Raw genomic sequence first — 22,292 nt, 5'->3', positions numbered from 1 at the left:
TCTTCTTCTTCTTCTTCTTCTTCTTCTTCTTCTTCTTCTTCTTCTTTTTTCTTCTCTGTTCCTCCCTCCCTCTCTCGCCACCTCTCCCTCTCTCTCCCTCTGCAAGCTATCAGAATGGAAGATTATGAAAGCTCTCCCTCCCTACATCCATGGTTCTCTCACTAGTGTCTCTTCTATATGAAATACACATTGCACGTGTATTAATGGGTGTCACTGAGAAACCGAGTAAAAGAAAGGACTAGCCTCTCTCAGTGCTTACCAGCACAAAAACATAGCAGAGCAACTAACAGTATCCAGTGCAGAGGTCTTATGAGACAGGCTATTACTTGACCAGAGTGAACCCTTCTCACTAAATGTGGGAAAGAATTTTTTTTGTGTGTCTGGAAAATTTTGTGCTGTTCTGAGAAGATAGGACAATGACCATATCTCGCATAGCCCTGTGATAACTTTGTAATATATCAACTTGGCTAGGCTGCCACCTGTAATTTTTCAACCAGACACCCATAAATCCCTAATCCATTGCCTTCAGGTACAGACCACCCTGGACTCACTACATTGGCCTGGCTTGATTTATTAAAAGTCTTCAAAGGAAGGGCTGTGGTCCCCATACAAAAGAGGATAGGGATAGGTATGAAGCTATATTGATAGTGTTTGGCTAGCATGCTTGAAACCCAGGGTTTGATACCCAGTACTGCACAAACCAAGCATGGCAGTGCCTACTGGTACTCTGGAGATGGAGGTAGGATCACTCCCTGGAGGTCATCCTGGCTTAACTCATCCTTGAGTTATATCAGACCTTGTCTTAAAAGTCTGATATTGCTTTCAAAGAGATGCAGAGAGAGGGGGGAGGGGGAGAAGAGAGAAAGAAGGGAGGGAGAGAGAGAGAGGGACTTTCTGTGGAGAACAACTTCAGCCCTGGACTCAGGTGCTCCTTTGGGTTTTCCTTCCTGATTGCCCATGCTGTGGATGTCTAGTCAGCCATGACAAATGTGTTAGCCATTTCTGATGAATTCGTTTGCTAAAGCTATCCTTAAGAGACAACTGAAAACTGTACCAGTGGCTAGAATAGCAGAGATTTATTGTCTCACATTTCTGGAGGACAGAGGGCCAAGGTCACTGTGTCAGCAGGTTGGTTCTTTCTGAGGGTTGCAATGCTTCTCAATGCTTTCCATACCTCTTCCCTTGTTCCAGCAAGTCACTGTCTGTTGCTGGCATCTCCCCGATGGTGTTCTTGTATGTGTCTTCATATGGTGTTCTTCTATGTGTGTCTCTCTCTGCATCCAAATGTCCCCATTTTATGAGGATATGAGTTATATAGGATAGGCATAGTCTAATGTTCTAATTTTAAGCCAGTTACTTCTAAAAATAACAAATTTTAAAATATAAGGGTCACCTTCTGGGGTACTGCAGTTTAGGATTCCAGCATATATTAGAGGATAATTTATCCCACTTTTACTGAGTCCCCAGTGGATTGCTTAATCACATTCCTCAAAGCAGCTTACCAGAAATTTCTATCGCTCCAGGTGGCACATCCCATGTCTCTAGAGGCACTGGTTCATCCTCTGATACAGAGATATTGAAATCTGAATATAAACATATAAACATAATATGGTTGCTTGGTTTATAGACTGTCAAGTTTGGAACATCAGAAAATGATTTCTGGTAACATTGTCAGAACTGTGGAAACACTTCAGTAAACAGGCCTCCATGGGTCCCTTAACAGAAAGGTGGAATATTTTAAATTCAACCTGGTTCCTGTTCAACAGTTGTTGAGGCCTAGCCAAAATGGAAAGCCTGGGAAGTAGATAACTGGCTCTTTGGATTCCCCACACAGAAGAAGATGTGGGAATTGGAAAGGGCCTGGGCTTGAATGAACATGCTTCACAACCTTCTTCCTGTGTATGTGGTACACATTTGCTCATAGCCAAGCAATTCCCTGATTTGGCCCTTCTGCTCACTCTGCTTTTTCTTTCCCTTCTTAGCTGTTCTAGGACTTGGACCTAGGGCCTCATGCATGCTAAGGCACTTTACCACTGATCAAAGCTCCCCATCCACCCTTAGACATGTATTATTCTCCCATCCTAAGATTAAAAGCAATACTTAGAACCACACATCTAGACAAAACTAGGCAAAATTCAGACATGCAGTCTATCTTCATTCTTTGTAGATTCCATATTTGGAATAATCACTATTTTTTTTATTTAGTAATTTTTAATGAACTTATTTGTAACCTTTGGTGGTTTGAATGAGAATGGCTCATACATTTGAATGTTTGGTTCTCAGTTTGTAGACTGTTTAGAAAGGAGTAGGGGTTGGAATGTTGTTGGAGGAGGTGTGTCACTGAGGGTAGACTTTTCTAAAGCCCACTGTGGTTTTTGTGGTTTGAATGAAATGTCCTGCCCTTCCTCCCACTAATATATTAAAATGCTTGGCCACCAGGGAGTGGACCTGTTGAGGAAGATGTTGGAGGAGGTGTATCACTTGGTATGGGCTTTGAGGACCCAAAAGCCCACTCCAAGCCCAGTCTCCCTCTCTTTCTCTACCTGATGCCTTTGGAACAGTATGCAAATCTCTCAGCTACCGCTGTAGTGACGTTTGTCTGGTTCCCACCATGCTGATAATAAACTAACCATCTGAAACTGTAAGCAAACCCTTAACTAAATGCTGTTTTTTTAAATAAGGATTGCCTTGGCCACAGCAATAAAGTATTGCTAAGACAGCCACTCCAGGCCTAGTCATGTTCCCTTACTGCTGAGCTTGTGGATCAGGAGTAAGCTCTTAGCTACTGCTCTAGTGCCATGCCTGCCTGCCACCATGATGACCATAGATTAAATCTTTGAAATAGAAACAAGCCCCCAATTAGGGGCTTCCTTTTATAAGTTGTCTTGGTCATAGTGTCTCTTCACAGCAATAGGATATTGCTAAGACATCTCTATAAGCAACAGACATGGTGCTTTTGTGAACTATTTGATACCCAGCTGAGGTGAAATGAGAACATCCAGAGACTGCCTCCTCCTTTTTAAAAAAAAAATTAAATTAAATTAATTTTATTTTATGTGCATAAGTGTTTCACTCATATACACATGTACTTTGTATGTGCCTAATGCCTATGGAGGCCAGAAATGGGTGCTAGATTGTCTGGAATCAGAGTTACAAATGGTTGTAAGCTCCTCAGAATACTGGGCATTGAACCTGGGCCCTCCACAAGAGAAGAAAGTGTCCTTAACTTCCATCTCTTTAGTCTCACATTCTCCCTTTTTGTTGCATCTTTCATACTACAAACAAACACCGAGTTTCAGGCCAGTCTCAAAACCAAACAAATCATGTGTCAGATAAGCTTTGCTTTAGACATTCACTGTAGTGTCATTCTCTAGAATTTATTTAATATATATATATATATATTAAATAAGTTGTACTTAATGAAGCTTGTAGTCTGACTGGTTGATAGATATATATCAAAGGTTTGTAAAACCTAACCGTGTCTATTCCTAGCAACAGCATATGGCTACCCCCCCATTCAGTGTTCTTGGTGACTTTATAGGATGCACCTACCAATAAAGAGCTTCAGTGATGTCTATGCTTATTTCTCCTTCTACTATGATATGAGGATTTAAGTTGGGAACCTGAGAGCTGATAACCTCTAACTTCTTACCTGCTTTAGAAATGAAGGACACATCAGCCTGGAAGCCCTTGGAGGTGCCATTTTCATCTGATTGGAAGCTTATGAGCATCACATTAGAGGAGCTCAGCACAGGGCTGGGTACCACATAGCCACAGAACCGAGCTATGAGCCCAGGCCGGTCAAATGATGGCAGGTGAATAGAGATGGCATCAGATAAACAAAATAAACAAATAAAAACAAAGCGTACGTTAGATCGTCACTGACAGCTTTTGACAAATACCACAGCCCATTTCCAAAATAAAGGGATCTATCTGCCTCTTCAAAATGGGTATTTGACCCCATCAGCATTTCAGGGTTGTTTCATCAGCCAAATACTCCTGAAATACTGCCAAAGCAGTGGATCTCAACCTGTGGGCATGACCTCTTTGGGAGTGGCATAGCAGACATTTACATATTGCTCATAACAGTAGCAAAATCACAGCTACGAAGTGTCAATGAAATAATTTTATAGCTGGGGGGATCCCTACAACATTAGTTATTAAAGGGTCTTGACATTAGGAAGGTTGGCAACCACTATGCTGAAAGAATTGCCTCTAGCCACAAGATATACTAGGCATTTTTTTGAGGTGGTAGGGCTAGGGATTAAGCCAAGGGAATTGACAATCATGAATGCTAGGCAAGCACTCTACCACTGAGCTGCTTCCATAGCCCATGAGGTTTATCTCTATCTGACTCCTCTTCATTGGCCTTCCACATTTGGTTCAACTAGTTCTTGGGACCTTGCTCTTTGCTCCCCTACATAAAAGCAGAAGGAGCTGTGGTGAGACCATAGGGAAAGATGGAGGAGGTGCAGGAAACAAAGGAGATTTAAGATACAGCTTTTTATTCCTCATCTCAAGATTGGGCCCTAGGGCGAACCAAGGGGAGCCGTGGCTCAAGGGGAATACAAACCTATTTCCTTCTTTCTCTCGACATCGCTATGTACAGCCAGGTAATCAGAAGTGCAGTCTCCATTTTCTTCTATTTCTAGGCTCTGAAATGACAGCTAAGAAGATGCCTGGTTACATCTAGAGAAGCTCAAGGAGTGAGCAGGAGATTGTCGGTCACTCGCCTTGTTCTAGGGTAAGATCTTGGTTAAAAAAATTGTAGAGATATTCACAAGTGGCTAAGTTACTTAGGGAAAGATGATAGATTCTCAAAGCTCTTGAAATATAGAAGCTATGAAACACAGCTTGCATGCAAGGGTCGGGATCTGTGCCAATGTCTGAGCTCTGTAGCAGCTACAGTGGTTGAAAGAACCACCCTAAAGAGACTGTCTTCTTCAGAGACAACTTTGGATTGTGCTGCTTGGACACGTAAGTGCTGGTCTGGGTACATATTACTTTTCTAGGGATATTACACACCATTCACCTTATTCTTGGTATTTAATATCCAGTTTACTTGACTCAAAGTGGAAGGTAGATATATCTCTCACAAGGTGTGTCTTACTGCCTGGGAGGATGTACCCAGAAGGACCTTTCTGACTTCTCTTCACATTTGTTCTCTATTGCTCCTGATGTGTATGTATCAGTGCCTCGCCAAGTTACAAATAAGTGAAAGAGCTGCTGTCAAAGTGTTGCTTGGAAGCTACTGGAAACACCCGTAAAAGGAACTTGGAAACAGAACAGTGAACTTGGAGAACTCACGGATCAAATCAGAAATCTTAGTGAAGGGTAGAGAGAACCACCACAGTTTACTAAGGACTTAGTATGACCAGTCTAGCTCCACAGTTTCGGTTATCCTGATGTTAAATTGAAGCACATCTCCCTTATCTCTCTTGCACATGGTACCATTGTGTTATCTCAAAAGTGTGTCCTAAGCTATCTTTATGCAATTACCTTTCTTCCTCTGCCTTGGTCTCTATGTGGTACATTTGTTTTATATTCAGCAAGGAGGGGTACACAAAGGGGGAGCAATGAAACTTGAAGGGGGGGCAAGGAAGTTTCATATGGAGGGGAAGAAGGGACTGTGAAAAATTTGGCATCAGTGAAAGGTTTTTTGTTTATTGTTTTTTAAGGTTCAGTGACCAAAACATAACTCAAAATCAAACACAGTACAAACCCACAGTGTTTCTGGTGTTCTTGCTTATGTTGCATTATGTGACTCTACCACAGCTTTGGTTTCGAATATATAACAAGTAGACTTTGCACTAAGCATATGCAATGCTGGTGAACAGGGCATGAAACATCGTGGCTTAGAAGCAAGCCCTGTGCCTGTTAGGAGGTCAGGTGCTTTTGTTGCTAATAAAGTGTTTTCCTGCTCTTTACAGCTTCATAACAGAAGACAGATCAGAATATTTCCCAACCACCATTCCTCGGCATGAGTCAAATCACCAGATCTTGGGTCTGATTGTGTTAGAATATTTGACCTTAAGAACTTCTGTTTGAGTTTATGACTTGAAATTAGAAAAAAAAATAGAATTTTGGCTTGGGGCCATGATAAAAATTCCAGCTATTTCTGAAAGGGCCCCAAACATACTTCTGCCATATTTGTATTTTTGCAAGGATAAGTTTCAGTACTGATGATTCTGGATTCAGTACTTGATCAGATATGGAAATCACTGAAGATGCTCTCTCTGCCCTGCAGTCTCCATCCTCACCCACTCTTAAAACAGGCTGGATCTATTTAGGCTTCTAACCTCTGACTGTATTTGACATTTCAGGTAACATTAATCCCAGCTTCTCCTAAATGTTCAATAGTTTAGTCCTGTTATTCTGCCTTGTTTTTGAGGTAGGGACTGAACAGTTAATTCCCAATTTTAATTTTAATCTAAATTTTAATTCTTGTGGTAAACACAAACTATTGGCCACATTTGTTTGGTTTGCTTTGTGTTTTAAAAACTCCATTATTTGACCTGTCATGAGGCCTCATTGGTTTGGGTGTTTGGTTTGGGTTTTTGCCTGTATCTCAAACCCCTTTCCTCTTCAGACATAGGCACCGATAACAATGTGGTTAACTAGGACCTATGTATAAGATGACAATCTCCCTGACTGTACTGTCTAGTGACGTACTTGTCTAAGTTTAGGTAATTACACGTAATAATACCATGGTTTGAATATAAACTGTCCCCAGTAGGTTCACATGTTTGAACACTTAGTCCTTAGATGATGGTGTTATGTTGAAAGGGTGTGAAACCTTGAGGGGCTGGAGCCTCACCGGAGGAAGTGGGTCACTGAGTGACAGGCTCTAGGGGTTTGTGACCACTTTGTGTCCACTTTCTGCTTCCTGAGTGCTGATACAATATGACCATCTACCTTATGCCACTGCCAACATGCTTTCCCTGTCACTGTCAGTACTGTCTCAGGCTGTAAAGCAAAGCACACCCGTCCTCTCGTTGCTTCTTGCCAGGGGTCTAGTCACAGCAATAATAGAAATAACTGATACAAATGTATACACCAGTGGGATCCACTGTGTACGAGTTTTAGGGTTTAGCCCTTTTCCCTTTCCTTTTTTTTCTTCGAAAGTTTTTGATCATTTATTATTATTATTATTATTATTATTATTATTATTATTATTATTATTATTATTATTATTATTTGGCTGGTTTTGTTGTTATTGGGTTTTTGTTTTGAGGGTTTTTGTTTGTATTTTTTGTTTTTCTTTTGGAGGGAGTTTAGAGGGGGGTGATTCTAGACATGGTTTCTCTGTGTTGTCCTGGTTATCTTGGAACTTGCTCTGTGGACCAAGCTGGCGTTGAACTCACAGAGACCCACCTGCCTCTCCTCTACCTCCCCAAAACTGGGATTAAAGGCTTGAGCCTACCCACCGATCATTTATGTATTTTAACAAATACATGCCTATCTCCATCCTTTTCCAGAATCTTGGCCTACTTTCACCCATGTGATATATCTCCACAGAGGACTCAGTACTGTTTAAATGGCAACAAACAAATTTCCTTCACACTACTGAGATCAAACTTGATATTAACAGGCCTATATTTTGGCCTCAGCCTCACTTTTACATCCTCTTCCAAGTACACTTTACAGCTCTGTGAGTCGAGCACTCCCTGACCCTGGGCTGGGCTGGCTTCTCTTCGTTGTACATTGACACGATTGTTACTGACTTCATAATTAGTCATAATTATTTTCTCCAGAATTTGAGTTTATAAGGAAGAATGTTTGTTTCTAAAAGGACATATGGACTTGTGAAAGCCACCAAGTTTAAAGATTAAGGTAACGGTGGGAAATTTTATTTTGTTTTGAATGAGAGCTAAAGAATGCAAGTGCCATCTAGTGGTGGCAACAGGGAAAAGAAGGCTGGCCACTTGTGTGAATATTTAGTGTGTTCATATGCCAGGTACTGAGGACTGAAAATATGGCTGTAAGCATATCGGATAAAATCTCTGCCTGAACAGTGCCTTTGCCAGCTCTCTTGTGACTACATCGTGTGTCATTTAGGACAAATACAATTAATACCTTAATTAGACAATGGCTGGGGGCTTGAAAAATCCAGGTGCAGCTAGTCATGTCAGTGTAGTCTTCAGGATAGTGAAGACTCTGTATAGTGCCTTCTTCAAAGAGAATAGTTAGAGACCTGCAGCCAGAATCTAAAACAAAGGAGGGCAGAGCAAACTCAAGCACACAAGAAAGACTTTTTGTGTTCTCCCTCCTGTCTCTATGTGATAAATTACATCTTTTGGTAGGGCCCACACCAAGGGAGAGTCCTTTGCTCTGGCTTACAGAACTCTTAAGGCCCTCCTAGCTCACTTGGGCCAATGATCAGGAACTTTCAGGGTCAGGGAGGAGAGGCTACATTTTTCATCTACCCAAGATTCCTTCTACACTATGGAGCCCGCAGACCTCAAGTCTGCCTACCACCTCTAACTCCCATGATGCTAGAGCTTCTGCAAAGGGCCTAGATATTCAACAAACAACAGAAGTAAACGGTATTACCAGGATGGTAGCTTGGCTTGAGTGCTTTATAGGTGAGATTAAACCCAGTGGCATAATCTGTGGCATCTGAGATGAATCTCAGCTGGATAGAACTGGAACCAATGAGAATGGATGAAGGGAGAATTTCTCCACAGAATTTCCCTGCAACATGAGCAGAGTCTTTGTTCAGAGTCAGGAAAATGGCATGACAACATGACCTAAGGAGATGTGATTCTGTCCTGGAAGCTCAGGATTGTCTGAATTTGACTGCTCAGCTTTTGCACTAGTAGGATTTTTGTCCAGAATGCTGTGTTTATGTTGCTCTTTGACTTTTGCAGGACTTGAAAAAAATGTACTATCTTTTAATATAATCTTCCATATATTCGATATTATCTCCTGTATTCTCTTCAGTTATACCAGCCAAGAATACTTCTAAAACATCGTCAATGGGATGAGCAAAGTTACTTGAGGGTGAGACCCACTGAAATCCTATTCCATTTTTGTAATTTGTTGTTTGTTTGAGACAAGATACCACTTTGTATACCAGGATGGCCATGGTCATGCAAATCTCATGCCTCGAATTTCTAAATTCTAAATTTATGGCTACATGCCACTGTACCTGGCTTTATTTTTATTATGTAAATAAGCTTTGTCTCCTCATGGCCATATCTTGGTGTCATTCTTCCCACTATTTTGAAGCAGGTATAAACCACTTGCCACCATAGTTAAGCAGTGTCTTACTAGGGGTGACTGAGGGACACAGCAATACATGTAAAGTTTACTCCTAATGGGGCTAAAAACCCAGGCAGCCTGGCTTTAAAAGTATCAGACGAAGCCGCTCATCAGCAGGCTCAGACTAAATTCTCCCAGCTTTAGAGCAGACTCTCAAAACTGGAGGAGGAGGAGAGTGTTCCATTTACGGATGGCTCCATGTCAGACATATTTTAACCACATATTGTTAAGTCTACTTAGCCCTGCTTTCCACATGGCAGTGTGAAGAACCACTTACCAATGAGTCTGTCTTCTAAAGTGTAGACTGCCAGGTAATTGTGGTGACAAGACTCTACATCCAAGTGTGACAAATTGAGCAACATGTGCATGTTCTCTGGAACCAGGATAGTCCAGACACACAGTCTGCAGGCAGATACATGAGAAGGTGTAACTTCTACCCAGAAAGCGACAGTCACAGTGTTGCTAATGGGCACAGGCAGGCTACAGGTGGAGCCTGGGGAGGCCACAGAGGGAGTACTCACTGCTTGCTCTCATAGTATAGGTGGGGGCTTTCTGGGAAGTGCAGCTCTCCCTCAGATCCACTGATTAAACCATTAGGTTCACTGCATGAGGCTGAGAGGGAAGACCACAGCATTAAAGATGGCAGCCAATGCTTTCATCACCAAAACATCCCAACAGAAGCTGGAGGCACGGGGGCCACTGTTTCTCCTTTTGTCCACTTCTGTTTTTCCTGCACCATTTCTTTCTACCTTGAATTCTATAATGCTTCAAAGTTTTGCATTTTTGTCCATTTTAGGCCGTGTTTACCCTTGAGATGCTGTGACCTCACCCAATCCCCCTTTAACTCCGACCCAGAGGTTTCATTCTGTGGGTGAGGGCACCTCCTACGTTTGATTTTAAGTTTTCCTTTTCCCTTCTTATTGGAGACCTCAGTATAGGCTTAGTCACACTGGTAGTTTCAACTCTTACCAATGCTCTTCTGAACTTTAGGTCAGACTTATACTAATGTCTAGTTATATTCCCCCAAACTCAACCATCAGTACAAGTGAAATAACCTTCTTCAGCAAAACTGCAGCTACTTTTGATTGTTGAATGAGCTTTCAGGCTCTTGTGTTCAAAGCTGTGATGATATCAAGAGTCATTGTATTTATTCCTCACTTCATTTTCAGTCCTCATTAAATTGGTTACAATTTTATTTTCTGGCCCTTATCCTGTTTTAATCCTTCATCTATCTATCTGTCTGTCTGTCTGTCTGTCTGTCTGTCTATCTATCTATCTATCTATCTATCTATCTATTATCTATCTATCATCTATCTATCTATCTACACACATATATATGTATATTTAAATGTAATATAATCTATATGTCTGTCACGAATTCTACTTGACTTATTCTTTCCCTTAATCAATCAATTTTCCATGGTAAAATGAAGGCCAGTTTTTGAGTGCCATGGGCAGTTTCCAGAATTTGATTTTAAATTATCTTTCTATTCTTTTCTCTTGGGAGACTTCATTATACACTCTACACTCAAGCTGCTTTGATTGACTTGATGTTTTGCCCATACTTTTCCTTCTTTATCCTTTGTGGTTTATCCTGGATAAGGATGTCTCTGTTCCAAAGCCTATGACATTGGTCACTTACGTCTGTGAGCAGCCTAGCTCTGAGGAGTCTAATTTCCATTTTGTTTTTTTGAGAGAGAGTCCTACAGGCTCAAAGCCCAAGTGGACAGCTAAGCCAAGATCCAATCTCATTTCTTTATGAATAATGTAACTAAGGAAAAGGCTTGCCCTGAACTTCAGAGTGAGTTCATTGAAGACTCATGATGAATGGGGGATAGGTTCCCTGTGTAACTACGGGAACTTTCAGGGGTAGTATATCACTTATGATCTATTTCTGTATTACCTCCCCTATTCTGTTGTTACCCAAGAGTTAGTGTTTGCTGAATTGTAGGAAGCTATGATGTGATAAGAAGACATATGGAAGGGAATGGGGTTCTGTGGACATGGAATTGTCCAACTGGCAGGGATAGCTGTGGATGCCTATCAGTGATCACAGAAACCCTACCAGAGGAAGATTTTTGATGGTAACAGCAACTGACTCCCAGAAATGTTAGGATGTTAGTTCATGCTCCTGTGAGTGCAGGCTACAAGGAACACCCACCTTTGGTGCTCTTTCTTCGACGGCCTGAGAAAGAAAAAGAAAGATGCAATTCTAAACTTGTGGTACCTTGGACAGGAAACTGACTCAAAAGCAGAACACTTTAAGTTAATAAGCAAATACTGAGAATTTAATCTGTGAAAAGAACAAAATGGGTAAAATGACAAAGCAGGACGGGGTCCTGGTGTTTTGAGGTGATTTCACTTGCTTTCTTCTTACTAATGAAGAAATAGTGATTAACTTGGAGATTACACAGAGCAAAAGGAGGCAAGAACGCATAAAAGTGGAGGCCAGAGATAGAGATGATCTTTCTCCAACCACGCACATTTTGAATAGTTACACACTGAAGTTCAGAAACTTGCCATTGTGCTAAACTCTTAAAAAAAATTCTGAGTTAACTTTGGTTAATCCACTGAGAAATGATGGAAGCCTTGTTGAGATTGAAGACACCAGTTAAGGAAACAGATTGGAGGTAGAAATGAAGTTGAATTCTTTTTTTTCCTAGCTGGTCTACTAGAAGGGAGCACATAGAGCTCATCCCTCAGATTTACCACAGTTGCTTCTTTACCTGGGTTTCTAAATCTTTTGTCTTATTATATTTAGGTGACATTATTCATTATAGTAAGCACTATTTGCTGTACTGTACATGGCTTAGCAGCCCCTGTGATCTCTATCCACTAGGTGCTAGTGTCGTCTCTTTAATTGCGACATCTAAAAAATATTTTCTGAGTAATATTATTCTCTGGGTACTCAGATTATGACTGGTTGGTCATTACTGAGCTGTGCTTTAGCTTGCAAAGTATGTGGATATTTATCTATCCACCTATTTATGATCTACCAACTATCTATCTACCTATCTATCTATCTATCTATCAATCAATCTATCTATCTATCTATCTAATTTCTATCTATCTATCAATCTATCTATCTATCTATCTATCTATCTATCTATCAACCATCTCTATCTATCTATCTATCTATCTATCTATCTATCTATCTATCTATCTATCTATCTATCATCTCTATCTATCTATCTATCTATCTATCTATCTATTTCTCTATCTATCTATCTATCTATCTATCTATCTATCTATCTATCTATCTATCTATCTATCTATCTATTTATCTATCTATCATCTATCATCTCTATCTATCTATCTATCTATCTATCTATCTATCTATCTATCATCTATCATCTCTATCTATCTATCTATCTATCTATCTATCTATCTATCTATCTATCTATCATCTATCTCTATATATCAGTGGTTGACATAGTTTTTATCTTAGGCAAAGTTTAATCAATTCATAAGGAATGCATTCATTCTTTACTGACTATTTTAATACTTAGATGTATATGTTGTTTTGATCTTGTATTAGGTCATGCACTTCAAAATCCCCAAGCGTTGCACAGAGAAAAGAAATGGCCCTGTCCAGTCACAATTGTCTAGCTTGCTGATGCTCTTTACCCCAGTAGAACTGCAGCTTTCTAAGCTTGCAGGATGACTTCATTACCAGTCTGGATATGTTCGTGGATCCAGGGAAGCACTCTCCTAAGATCTGTGAAGATCCCAGGAGATCCTTGCTCTTCCTTCCTTGCATTGTTTCTCCAGCCTCGACCACAGCCCAGACCCCAAGAAGTCACTCCAGCCAGAGTCCAGGCCCCTTTCCTATTCTGACACATAAGTGACCCTCCTGAATCTCCCTGTGGAAGGAAGAAGGAAGCTTCTGTTAACTTGATTGTTGGCAGAGGTACCTCAAAGTGCTCACTTTCCCCACTAGGATGCAAATGACAAGCACCAATGTCTTCGCTTCTAATAATTTAGACTCTGAGAGGATATGAAACATCATAATCTGTCAATTACTGTTCCTTCTTCACATCCTTGGTGCTCATCAACGCTTCTCATTCCTGTTCATACTACAGAATCAGCTACATTTTGCCCAGTGATACAACTGACTGCAGTCTTCCTAGATGCTGAGAACTGAGGATAGTGATGTTTCCAACACCTCTAATCTAGGAACCTCAAAATAAAAGGAGACACTTTAATTGGTGGAGAACTCTGAGAGCCTCATCCTTGACAAGATCTCTATTTTGGAGTAGGAGGAAATCAGATTCTAGTTTTATCTGGTATCAGCATTCTTAGGTTCCTCATCTGGTAATAAACTTTACTGGGCCTGGAGCTTAGCTGTAACCACTTACCTGACATGCATCTCTCCCTCCATCAGGGGTTCCTGTGCATAGAAAGGTCTTCCCAGTAATGGGGTTCCTTAAGTTCAACATGACGGCCTCACATTCTTCTTGAGTCAAAATTGGAAGGTTCACCTGATGCAAGACTTGTGGGAGGCTGCCACCTGGAATGAAGACATGGGTCTATCAAGATAAGCTTTTCCTCTTGAGATGAAGATACCCTGTACTTTCATCATCAATGGCCAGATGCAAGTTTGTGTCTTTTTGGAAGGATCTCAATTTCTTAAGCACACTGTGAATTTCTTTGACTTTTGAAATGTTTGGCTGGTTGTTAATTAAGTGTAATAAATAATTAATTAAAAATTCTGGTTTCTGGTTATCCACCAGAAAGATTTTGATCAAAAGGAGAGGTACAGGAGACCTTACCTTCAGACAAACGACCCCAGCCTGCAGTTGTACAAATAAATCCAGCATTAAAGTTTTCTCCTGGCTCTGGAAGACACACAGGCCTCACAAACTGACCTGAAGAAAAGATCAAGACAGGACTTGGCTTATGGAGAAGCTAACAACAGTCACACCTATTGGCATGCAGGCCGTCTCCCCAACCCCCTTAAGAATTTTGATAGATCAGCCTGGCATCTTTAGGGGTCACTTGTCAACTTCCTTCTCCTGACTCCACATAACTCTACACCCAGTGCCAGGAGCTGACAGAATTAAGAAATTCCCTTAGCCTGATAGCTGACAGAATTAAGAAACTTCCTTAGCCTGAGTAACACCATTTTACATAGATCTCATTCTAGGTTTCTGTGCCCACTGTAAAGGCCTTTTCCCAGAAAATAGGTGATTTATCTTTGGTCATGTAGCTAGCTGAGTAGAACGGTCAGGCAACAAATTCTTTATGGCAAAACATTCCCTCCTGCATCTAGGTTGTCCCCCCTCTCAAGTAATTCTTCACAAAGGGTATTATGAGAAATCCTTTAACTGGAAAGTTCCTTTAGTCCCATGCTTTACTTTCCCATGCCTTATTTCCTTCTTCTACCTGTATAAAATTAGCATGTAAAAAAAAATTTGTCAGCTTGATCAGATCACTTTACTTGCTGGCCTTCTTTGGGCCTTTTGTTCCCCCATTCTTCCCTAGGTGATCCCAGGTTCCCGTTGACTGTCCCACAGGTTGGAACAACCCAGAACCATGAGGAAGACATTTTAGGAAGAGGACTCTCCAGACAAGTCTCTGCTGTCAGTGTATGATCCAGAAGAGCTGGTCTCATGCTACGTAATGTGATCTGTGGAGGTATAGTATGGATCAAAGGTTATGGTGTAGATTACTCAGGCTACCCTGTAAATGTTTACCAAATTGGAAGGTTCCAACCATCTTCAGAAGGGCTATATCATAGTTCATAGGTTTCCTGGTGGAGAACTGTGGGTGTATGATGATGGTTTCAATGGCAAGTGTTTGTTCTCCGGGCTCAGCTTGGCTCAAGTCATGTTCTCCAGCAGTTACATTCAAAGTTAATGCAATATTTCTATAAAAAAGGAAAAGGGAAAAGATGGAGTTTTAATGAGATGCTGAGTATTGTTGAAAAATTGGCCTCTTCAAATTGACATGGGTGGACAATGTGGAGCACAAGAGGACTGAGCAAAGTGAATGAGAATGGCTTTATTGCTATTAAAAATACAGTGTAGAGATAGTGTCATGATATATTTAATATTTGCCAGTGTTATTTTTAATCAGCTAGAGAAGTATACATGCATTGCAATTCAAGGAGCTAATATATATTATTAATATATGTGAAAGAGACTATTCAAGCATCTTATTAAGTTGTTCTAGTTCTAGTTATAATACGAGTGAGTTATTTTGTGAATTATTTGTGATTCCTTGTAAGGGTGTTACATTAGTGTTAAAAATCTCATGTGGTGTATGTATTATGAAGGGCAGCAACCTAACTCTGATGTTCCAAGGAGAATGCATACTCAAGAATTTTGGATCAATCTCAACAATGGGAAATTGAGAGTGTCTCTTTACCTTCTTTATATTTGTAATTTATTGTTCTCCCATGAAATGAGAATAATGCCATTTCTTCAGGTCAGTGTTATCTAGAAGGAACTTGATAGGATGAGTCAGAGTGGAGTAAGCATTTTGAACTTTCCTTTCTTTGGGACCCTTCTTTTCCAATGGTGATATTTTATATAATATTAGATAGGGCACTATCATTTCTCTTGAAATGATTTCCTGAATCTTGGATATATCGGGTACTTAATATAGTACATAGAATAACTCTCATTTACCACTGTCTACATTGTAAAGACATTGTCAAATATTTGTTTATTTGTTTGTTTGCTTGCTTATTTTTATTTTTACTCAACAGAGAGTTTTTCTTTGTTTCTCAGGTTGGCCCCCAAATTCCTGGACTCATGCAATCTTACTGCTTCAGCTGCTCAAGAAGCTGTGCCTACAAATGTGCACCACCATTCCAGGCTAATTTCTCTTTTAAACTATGGACTTACTGGCAGGGGGGTATCATGCCTCAGTCTCCTTTGTGTCTTTGGTGCTCATTGGCAACTGGCCATTAATTAGCATCTGAAGAATGCTTTCAGACTTGAAATGAAAGGACAACTATGGGAACATAATCTTGGATACAGCCTGGTATATGCATAGAATGCCAACAGTGGAGTATTTAATCACACTAGAAAGCTTCTAAAAATTAAAGCTCTTAGGTCGAAGCTCAGAGAAGCAAGTCCAATAGAAAAGTCCAAAAAATACAGGCACGAGCATCTGTATTTTACTAGTCTGTCTTTGTTTTCTTAACATGTATAATGAACTAGGTAATGGTTTTTTACTACAGTATTAGGAAACTTTCACAAATCAGTCTCTTTGATGACTTCAGTGGGTTTTTGTAAATACAGCATCTTGCCTTTGCATACAATCCTTTACCTACTAAAGCAAGAATCAGCCTACAATGCTACTAAAACTTATTTTGTGACAACTAATTAGCTTTCTTGTGTTTTACGAGAGTAAGCAATTCTGATTCTAAGGTTAGGGATGGAGTAACCTGGTCTTCCACCATTAGACAAGCTTTCCTACCTGTTAGCCATGCAATGAGCGGCCGTGATGACCCACTGTGAAGAGATGATGGTCCCTCCACAGATGTGCTTCTGCTTTTGTTTCAGAGACACCTAGATGACAGAGATATAAGTTGGTGAAAGCTAAGCCTGTGGGTTTCCCCAAAACCTATGTCTGAGCATATTCTGAAAGAAGATACTGTTAGCTTAACCTCAGTGATCATGACTCAGGCATCATGACAGCGTGTATGAGAGTAGTTTGGACCTACTGTTTTTATATAGTCGTAATGGACTATTTGACCCCTAGAACTTAAAGTCTGTGCTTTAATCTGCTACTTCTATCTATTTATTTATCCCTCCCTCCCTACTCTTTGAGTGTGTGTGTGTGTGTGTGTGTGTGTGTGTGTCTGTGTGAATGTACAAAGCACATAATGTCCATGTAGTAATCAAAGGACAAATCTTGGGCATCAATTCTCTCCTCCCACTGTTTGGCCCCTGGGATCAAACTCAGGTTGTCAGGCTTGGTAGAAAGCATGTCTGCTCAATGAACTGTCTCTGATTCTTAGTAACATCTGTCTTCAACTCAATCTATATTTGATCTGATTCTAAGGTGACTTGTAATTAGCAAATACTTTCAATGAATAGTTTCACATTATTTGGATAAGAAAATGATAATTTATAAGAAATTTTCACTTTTTAAAAATTAATTATTTTGTTTATTCATCTCAAGTCCCCTTCCCATAGTTCTTCTTCACCCCATCTCTCCTCCTCTTCATCTTTAAGGGGTGCTTCCATGCCTGGTATCTCCTTTCCCTGAGGCATCAATTCTCTACAGGATTAGGTGCATTCTCTCCCAGTGAGGCCAGTCCTCTGCTACATATGCACTGGGGACCTCTGACCAGCTTGAGGATTTTTCACTTTTAAGCAAAAATTATTTATGAAAAATCAAAAAAAAGAAAACATGAAACACAAAGCAACACAGAAAGTCTGACAAGGCTATATATGGCTCATTGGTACAGTGAATGCTTAGAGCTTTTTAGGCTCTAGATGTAAATTCTTTGAACTAAAAAAAATAATGAAAAACAAACTTCAGGAGGAACACTGAGAAGAGGCTAAAGACAGAAGGCATGTAACAGCAAAACATAAAAGAAAAGCCAATGGGTTACCATTATTATAATTTGAATATGAACTTCTGAATTAAACAGATGATCAATTAATGATCAAGCGACTAATCATCTACTCAAACAAGTATTTGTTAAGTTTATCAGTGACACTCAGGTGACCCACTGAGCACAAATTCAGTCATGAATATAAATTTTCTTTTAAGGTTAAGAAAGCATAGCTTATGTTATGAGTATATTTTTTTATTTCCCAGAGAGAGGGTGACCAAAAGGAGGTAGCATGTGATCTGGGGAGACACAAGCTTGAAATACCTTAGTTCACCCACTAGGGAAGGGATTCTAAAACTCACTTGCCAAGGATAGGAACCCTTTTCCACTTGGCTTCCTCCAACAATGCGACTGAAAAGGTTAAAGTGATTCTGAGGCTGGGTCTTAACCAGACTCTGCCCACAGTCAGGAGCTGGAGAAAAGACAAGACAGGCACTGAGTAATTAGTTTTTAGGAATAAGATATAAAAAAATCTTCTAAACAAGAACAAACTGCAGTATATAGGATATGTAGAGAAATTACAACATGGCTTTAAGTTATAATTGTTGGGATTAGATATTACTCAGGTTTCATCCTATGTAAGATGTGTACTATCAAGAGACAGTTTCTATGGTGTGTGTGTGTGTGTGTGTGTGTGTGTGTTCATCCATATATCCATGTGTGGGCACACATGCGCCTGTGTGCATATTAAGGGGAGAAGTTAACTTTGACTATCTTCCTTAGCCCATTTTTAATTGTTTTTAGACAAGAGCTCTCTCACTAGCTTGGACTTTCCAGCTAGTCTCAGGGATCTGCCTCTCACAGACTCTCAAGACCTGTATCTGGGAATGCACATTACTACATCATCTTGTAAAAGATGGTTTCTGGGAATTTAGCCTGATCCTTTGTCTTCACATAGAAAGCATTTTGCTGACTGAATCATCTCCCCAGACCAAGGACTGACTTTTAATGTCAAGGTTAAGAGCTGCAGGGATATAATGGCACTGAGTTGTTAGGAACACAGCTTCTGTTCTTTCAGAGCTCTCTGCTCTTGAAGAAAAGAGGTTCTTAATATCACATTGTAGTACCCTGTGACACTCACTGTGTGTTGAGATGATTGTTTCTGGCTTTCAACCCATTTGGATTGTGGACTCCACAATGATTGAAATTTAATCCTTCCTTCCTTCCTTCTTTTCTTCCTTTCTTCCATCCTTCTCTCCCTTCCTCAGTCTTTCCTTCCTTCCATCCCTCCTTCTTTCTTTCCTTCCTTCTTCCCCTCTTCCCTCCCTCTCTCCCTTTCCTTCTTTCTTTCCTTCCTTCCTTCTTCCCTCCCTCTCTTCCTTTCCTTTTTTCCTTCTTTTCTTCCTTTCTTCCATATTTCCCTCCCTTCCTCAGTCTTTCCTTCCTTCCTTCCTTCATCCCTCCCTCTCTCCATTTCCTTCCTTCCTTCTTTCCTTTCTTCCATCCTTCCCTCCCTTCCTCAGTATTTCCTCCTTCCTTCCCTTCTTCCTTCCCTCCTTCCTTCCTTCATTTGTGAGACAAGTTCATTTCACTGTGGAACTCAGGATGACCTTAAGTTCATGTTTTCCCTGTCTTTGCCTTTGGAAGGTTTGGATTACAAGTGTGTAACAGCACATCTGGCATATGCACAATGGTATTACAAGTCCTGAGATGCAGAGTTGCTTATTTAACTTATGGATGATGCTGTACTTCTTCCTACTTTGTAATTGTGTCTATCTCTCTCTGTCTGCTCTGCCCATGAGACTGAGTCTTAAGGAATAGACTGCCTGCCAGACAGTTAGATATGAAGAAATCTGATTAGATTTACTACAGGGCAGAAAACACATTGCTCAGGGACAGTGATATGATGATAGTTTCAATTCACACACTGGTGTTAAGACAGGCGCTTGTCAGGTAAATAGAAGAAATAATTTTACAAGAAAGACTTGATCCCTGACAACACTTCAATATGTGTGTATTTTGTTTATAATTGATTTTATTATTTCTTTATCTTCTAATAAATCAATATTATTAGTAAATAGACTTATTTCTGTTCATAAATTTAATTATGGGCTTTTGATACCTTAAGTAAGCAGTAATTTTAAATTTGTTTACTTAAACTGTGTAATTCAGTGGTGAATTTGTTCTTTGAGGTCATGTTTTTTCTTATGATGTTTCCAGGAGTACATATAAAACTCTATATCATCACCACTGAGCTTCTTCACCTAGATGTCTCTTTGAATGCTTACTGACCACTTCATCTGAGAATCTTCATTGATTTCTTCAAACTGGGTTCTAGATCTCTCCCACAGAAGAGCACTCTCTCTCCCCACTCCCCATTTCCCTTTAACAGTCCTTTCCAAGCTACATTTTGAGAGTAAATTGTCTTCTTCCCTTGTTGGACTGTGGAATTCTTCAGTGAGACACTTAGGAATGTGGGTATAATGCATATATACACCCTTCTAATGTCTAGCACAGCTCCTGGCTTACAAGTTACACCTGAGAAGCATGACTGACTGAGCAAGTGACTTTTCTTGGGAATATATTCTTAAGAGGACAGCTACTTAAATCATCTCTCCAATAGAACTTATTTCTTTTTTCTTTTTTTGAAATTTAATTGCAGTATATTTATGAAGGAAACAAAATAACATTGTTTAAGGACTATTGATAAATTATTGTTATATTTTGCTTTGCTTTTAAACAATATATATATATATATATATATATATATATATATATATATATATCTGTCCCTATACATACACACATAATATACATATTACTTTGTTCAATGATGTGACAGAATTTAATGTGACAACAGATATTTTTGTTCTTTCTATTTTTAGTACAAAATACCCAAAAGTTAAATTAATAGCTGGGAAATAGCCATCACTGTTAACTAGTGGAATGGAAAACTTTGAAAGCACAAACCACCACAGTGCATTTTTCCTTTGTTATTTTCTCAAGGTACAGTCTCTGGGATTTGAAACATTAATGAAAACAAATTTCAGATCAATTTTATTTATTCTCCTGGATTTGGTCATAATCTTTACGATAAAAGATTGCCATGTGGTCCTTGGAAATCACACCCTGCAATTCCATTGGCTCCTTTTAACAGGTTCATGCCACCAAAGATCCTGTTTGCGTTTCTAAACTATTTGTGGAATAGAACAAACAATGACTCTTTCTCATCTCAGTGTTTCCATCTTCTAAATGTCAGCTAAGCTGATGTCCTATCACAGTGGTTTCTCAACCTGGAGGTCACAACGTGGGGACTGAATGACCCTATACTCTGTTTTCTCTTCAGATCATATAAAGTTTTTGCCTTTAACTTATTTCTTAATCCCCACTTTTTGCCTGAAAAATGTATTTACATATTCATGTAGAAGACGTGAGAACTAAAAATCAAAGTGACCTGTAGCTAATAACAGTAGAGCATGAAACAAACAATTGTATTTTAATTCTGAGCCTGGTGCAGGTATGATCAAAAGGTGCTCCAGCTACTTCAGATGGATGAGCCATAAATCTGCTAGACATAAAACTTCATATTCCCTGAAGTCACTGAAGCAGAGACAGAAAACATGTTGATTCTCTGGCACAAGTTTCACTACAGACAAGCTTGCCAACAACTGTTTTAAGTTCATTATAATTAATGCAAAAATATTTATATTATATGTTAGTGAATATGTGTCATATGGCTATTGGAATAATTTCCCTGAAGGTTCTAAATATTTCCAAACCTGTTCTGATCTCCAGCATTTGCTCCATGAAAGAATAGCAGGTTGTGTAATGCATTAAATAAGCAGACAATCCTAGGTCAGTTGGGAAAACTAGGAGAAAATATTTAACACCCCTACAGATGTTTATATTTATTTCATATTATTTTGATTTCATATGCTTATCACAGGAGAAAATTCCAAAGAAATATTTTTGAGAACCAATCACATTTATGAGCTAATTTACTTCTCTTGTATTCCCAAGGGAACAAGAAGGGGAGAAGAGTAATCCCACCAGAAAGAAAAATGAAGGTAGTTATAGAGTTAATTTGAAACTTACCTCTGACAGAAGAAAAGGTTGCAGAATGACCTTGTTCCAAGCAGATCATTCCTAATATTAAAATCAGCTTGTCCTTGCTTATAGGCATGTTGAGATTCATCGCTTTCCTGTGAAATGTAGAGAGGCCGATGAAAACAACGGCAGCCAGCTTTAGAAGAATAGCAGTCATCCAACTTAAAATAAGCTTATTTATTAACTGAGACTGGAGGCATTCAACCTTGTTCATAAGATGTCTTTACATGTGGTTTCTTGAAAATGTCTTTTGTAAGATGTGGGGAATCAACTACAGAACTGAAGTCTTGGTTGAGCAGCATAACATATTCTATTCCACCCACATCAATAAGTTGCTTCCTCCAGTGTTTCTGGCTTAGCAAAGCGATTTGTGTCTGAGGTTTTGTTGTGATTGTTACTTGCTCAT

The 22,292-nt window shown here is 39.6% G+C and overlaps 1 protein-coding gene across 1 annotated transcript; it reads right to left on the bottom strand.

The window, feature by feature from the left end:
* Positions 1–1,158: 1,158 nt before the first annotated feature.
* OVCH2 (ovochymase 2) lies at positions 1,159–21,962 on the bottom strand (the record flags this gene model as incomplete). Its single annotated transcript, XM_080913030.1, has 16 exons — positions 1,159–1,274; positions 1,503–1,583; positions 3,653–3,784; positions 4,574–4,667; positions 8,077–8,207; positions 8,554–8,694; positions 9,542–9,666; positions 9,786–9,876; positions 11,426–11,449; positions 12,938–13,127; positions 13,623–13,774; positions 14,037–14,132; positions 14,961–15,133; positions 16,693–16,784; positions 18,142–18,251; positions 21,875–21,962. The coding sequence occupies 16 exons, from the start codon at positions 21,960–21,962 to the stop codon at positions 1,159–1,161; spliced, it is 1,836 nt and encodes a 611-aa protein (XP_080769156.1).
* Between the last annotated feature and the right edge of the window lie 330 nt (positions 21,963–22,292).

Source organism: Micromys minutus (genome assembly GCF_963924665.1).
Source record: "Micromys minutus genome assembly, chromosome: 2".
Classification (NCBI taxonomy): Eukaryota; Metazoa; Chordata; class Mammalia; order Rodentia; family Muridae; genus Micromys; species Micromys minutus.
This window is presented reverse-complemented; position numbering and strand designations above follow the sequence as displayed.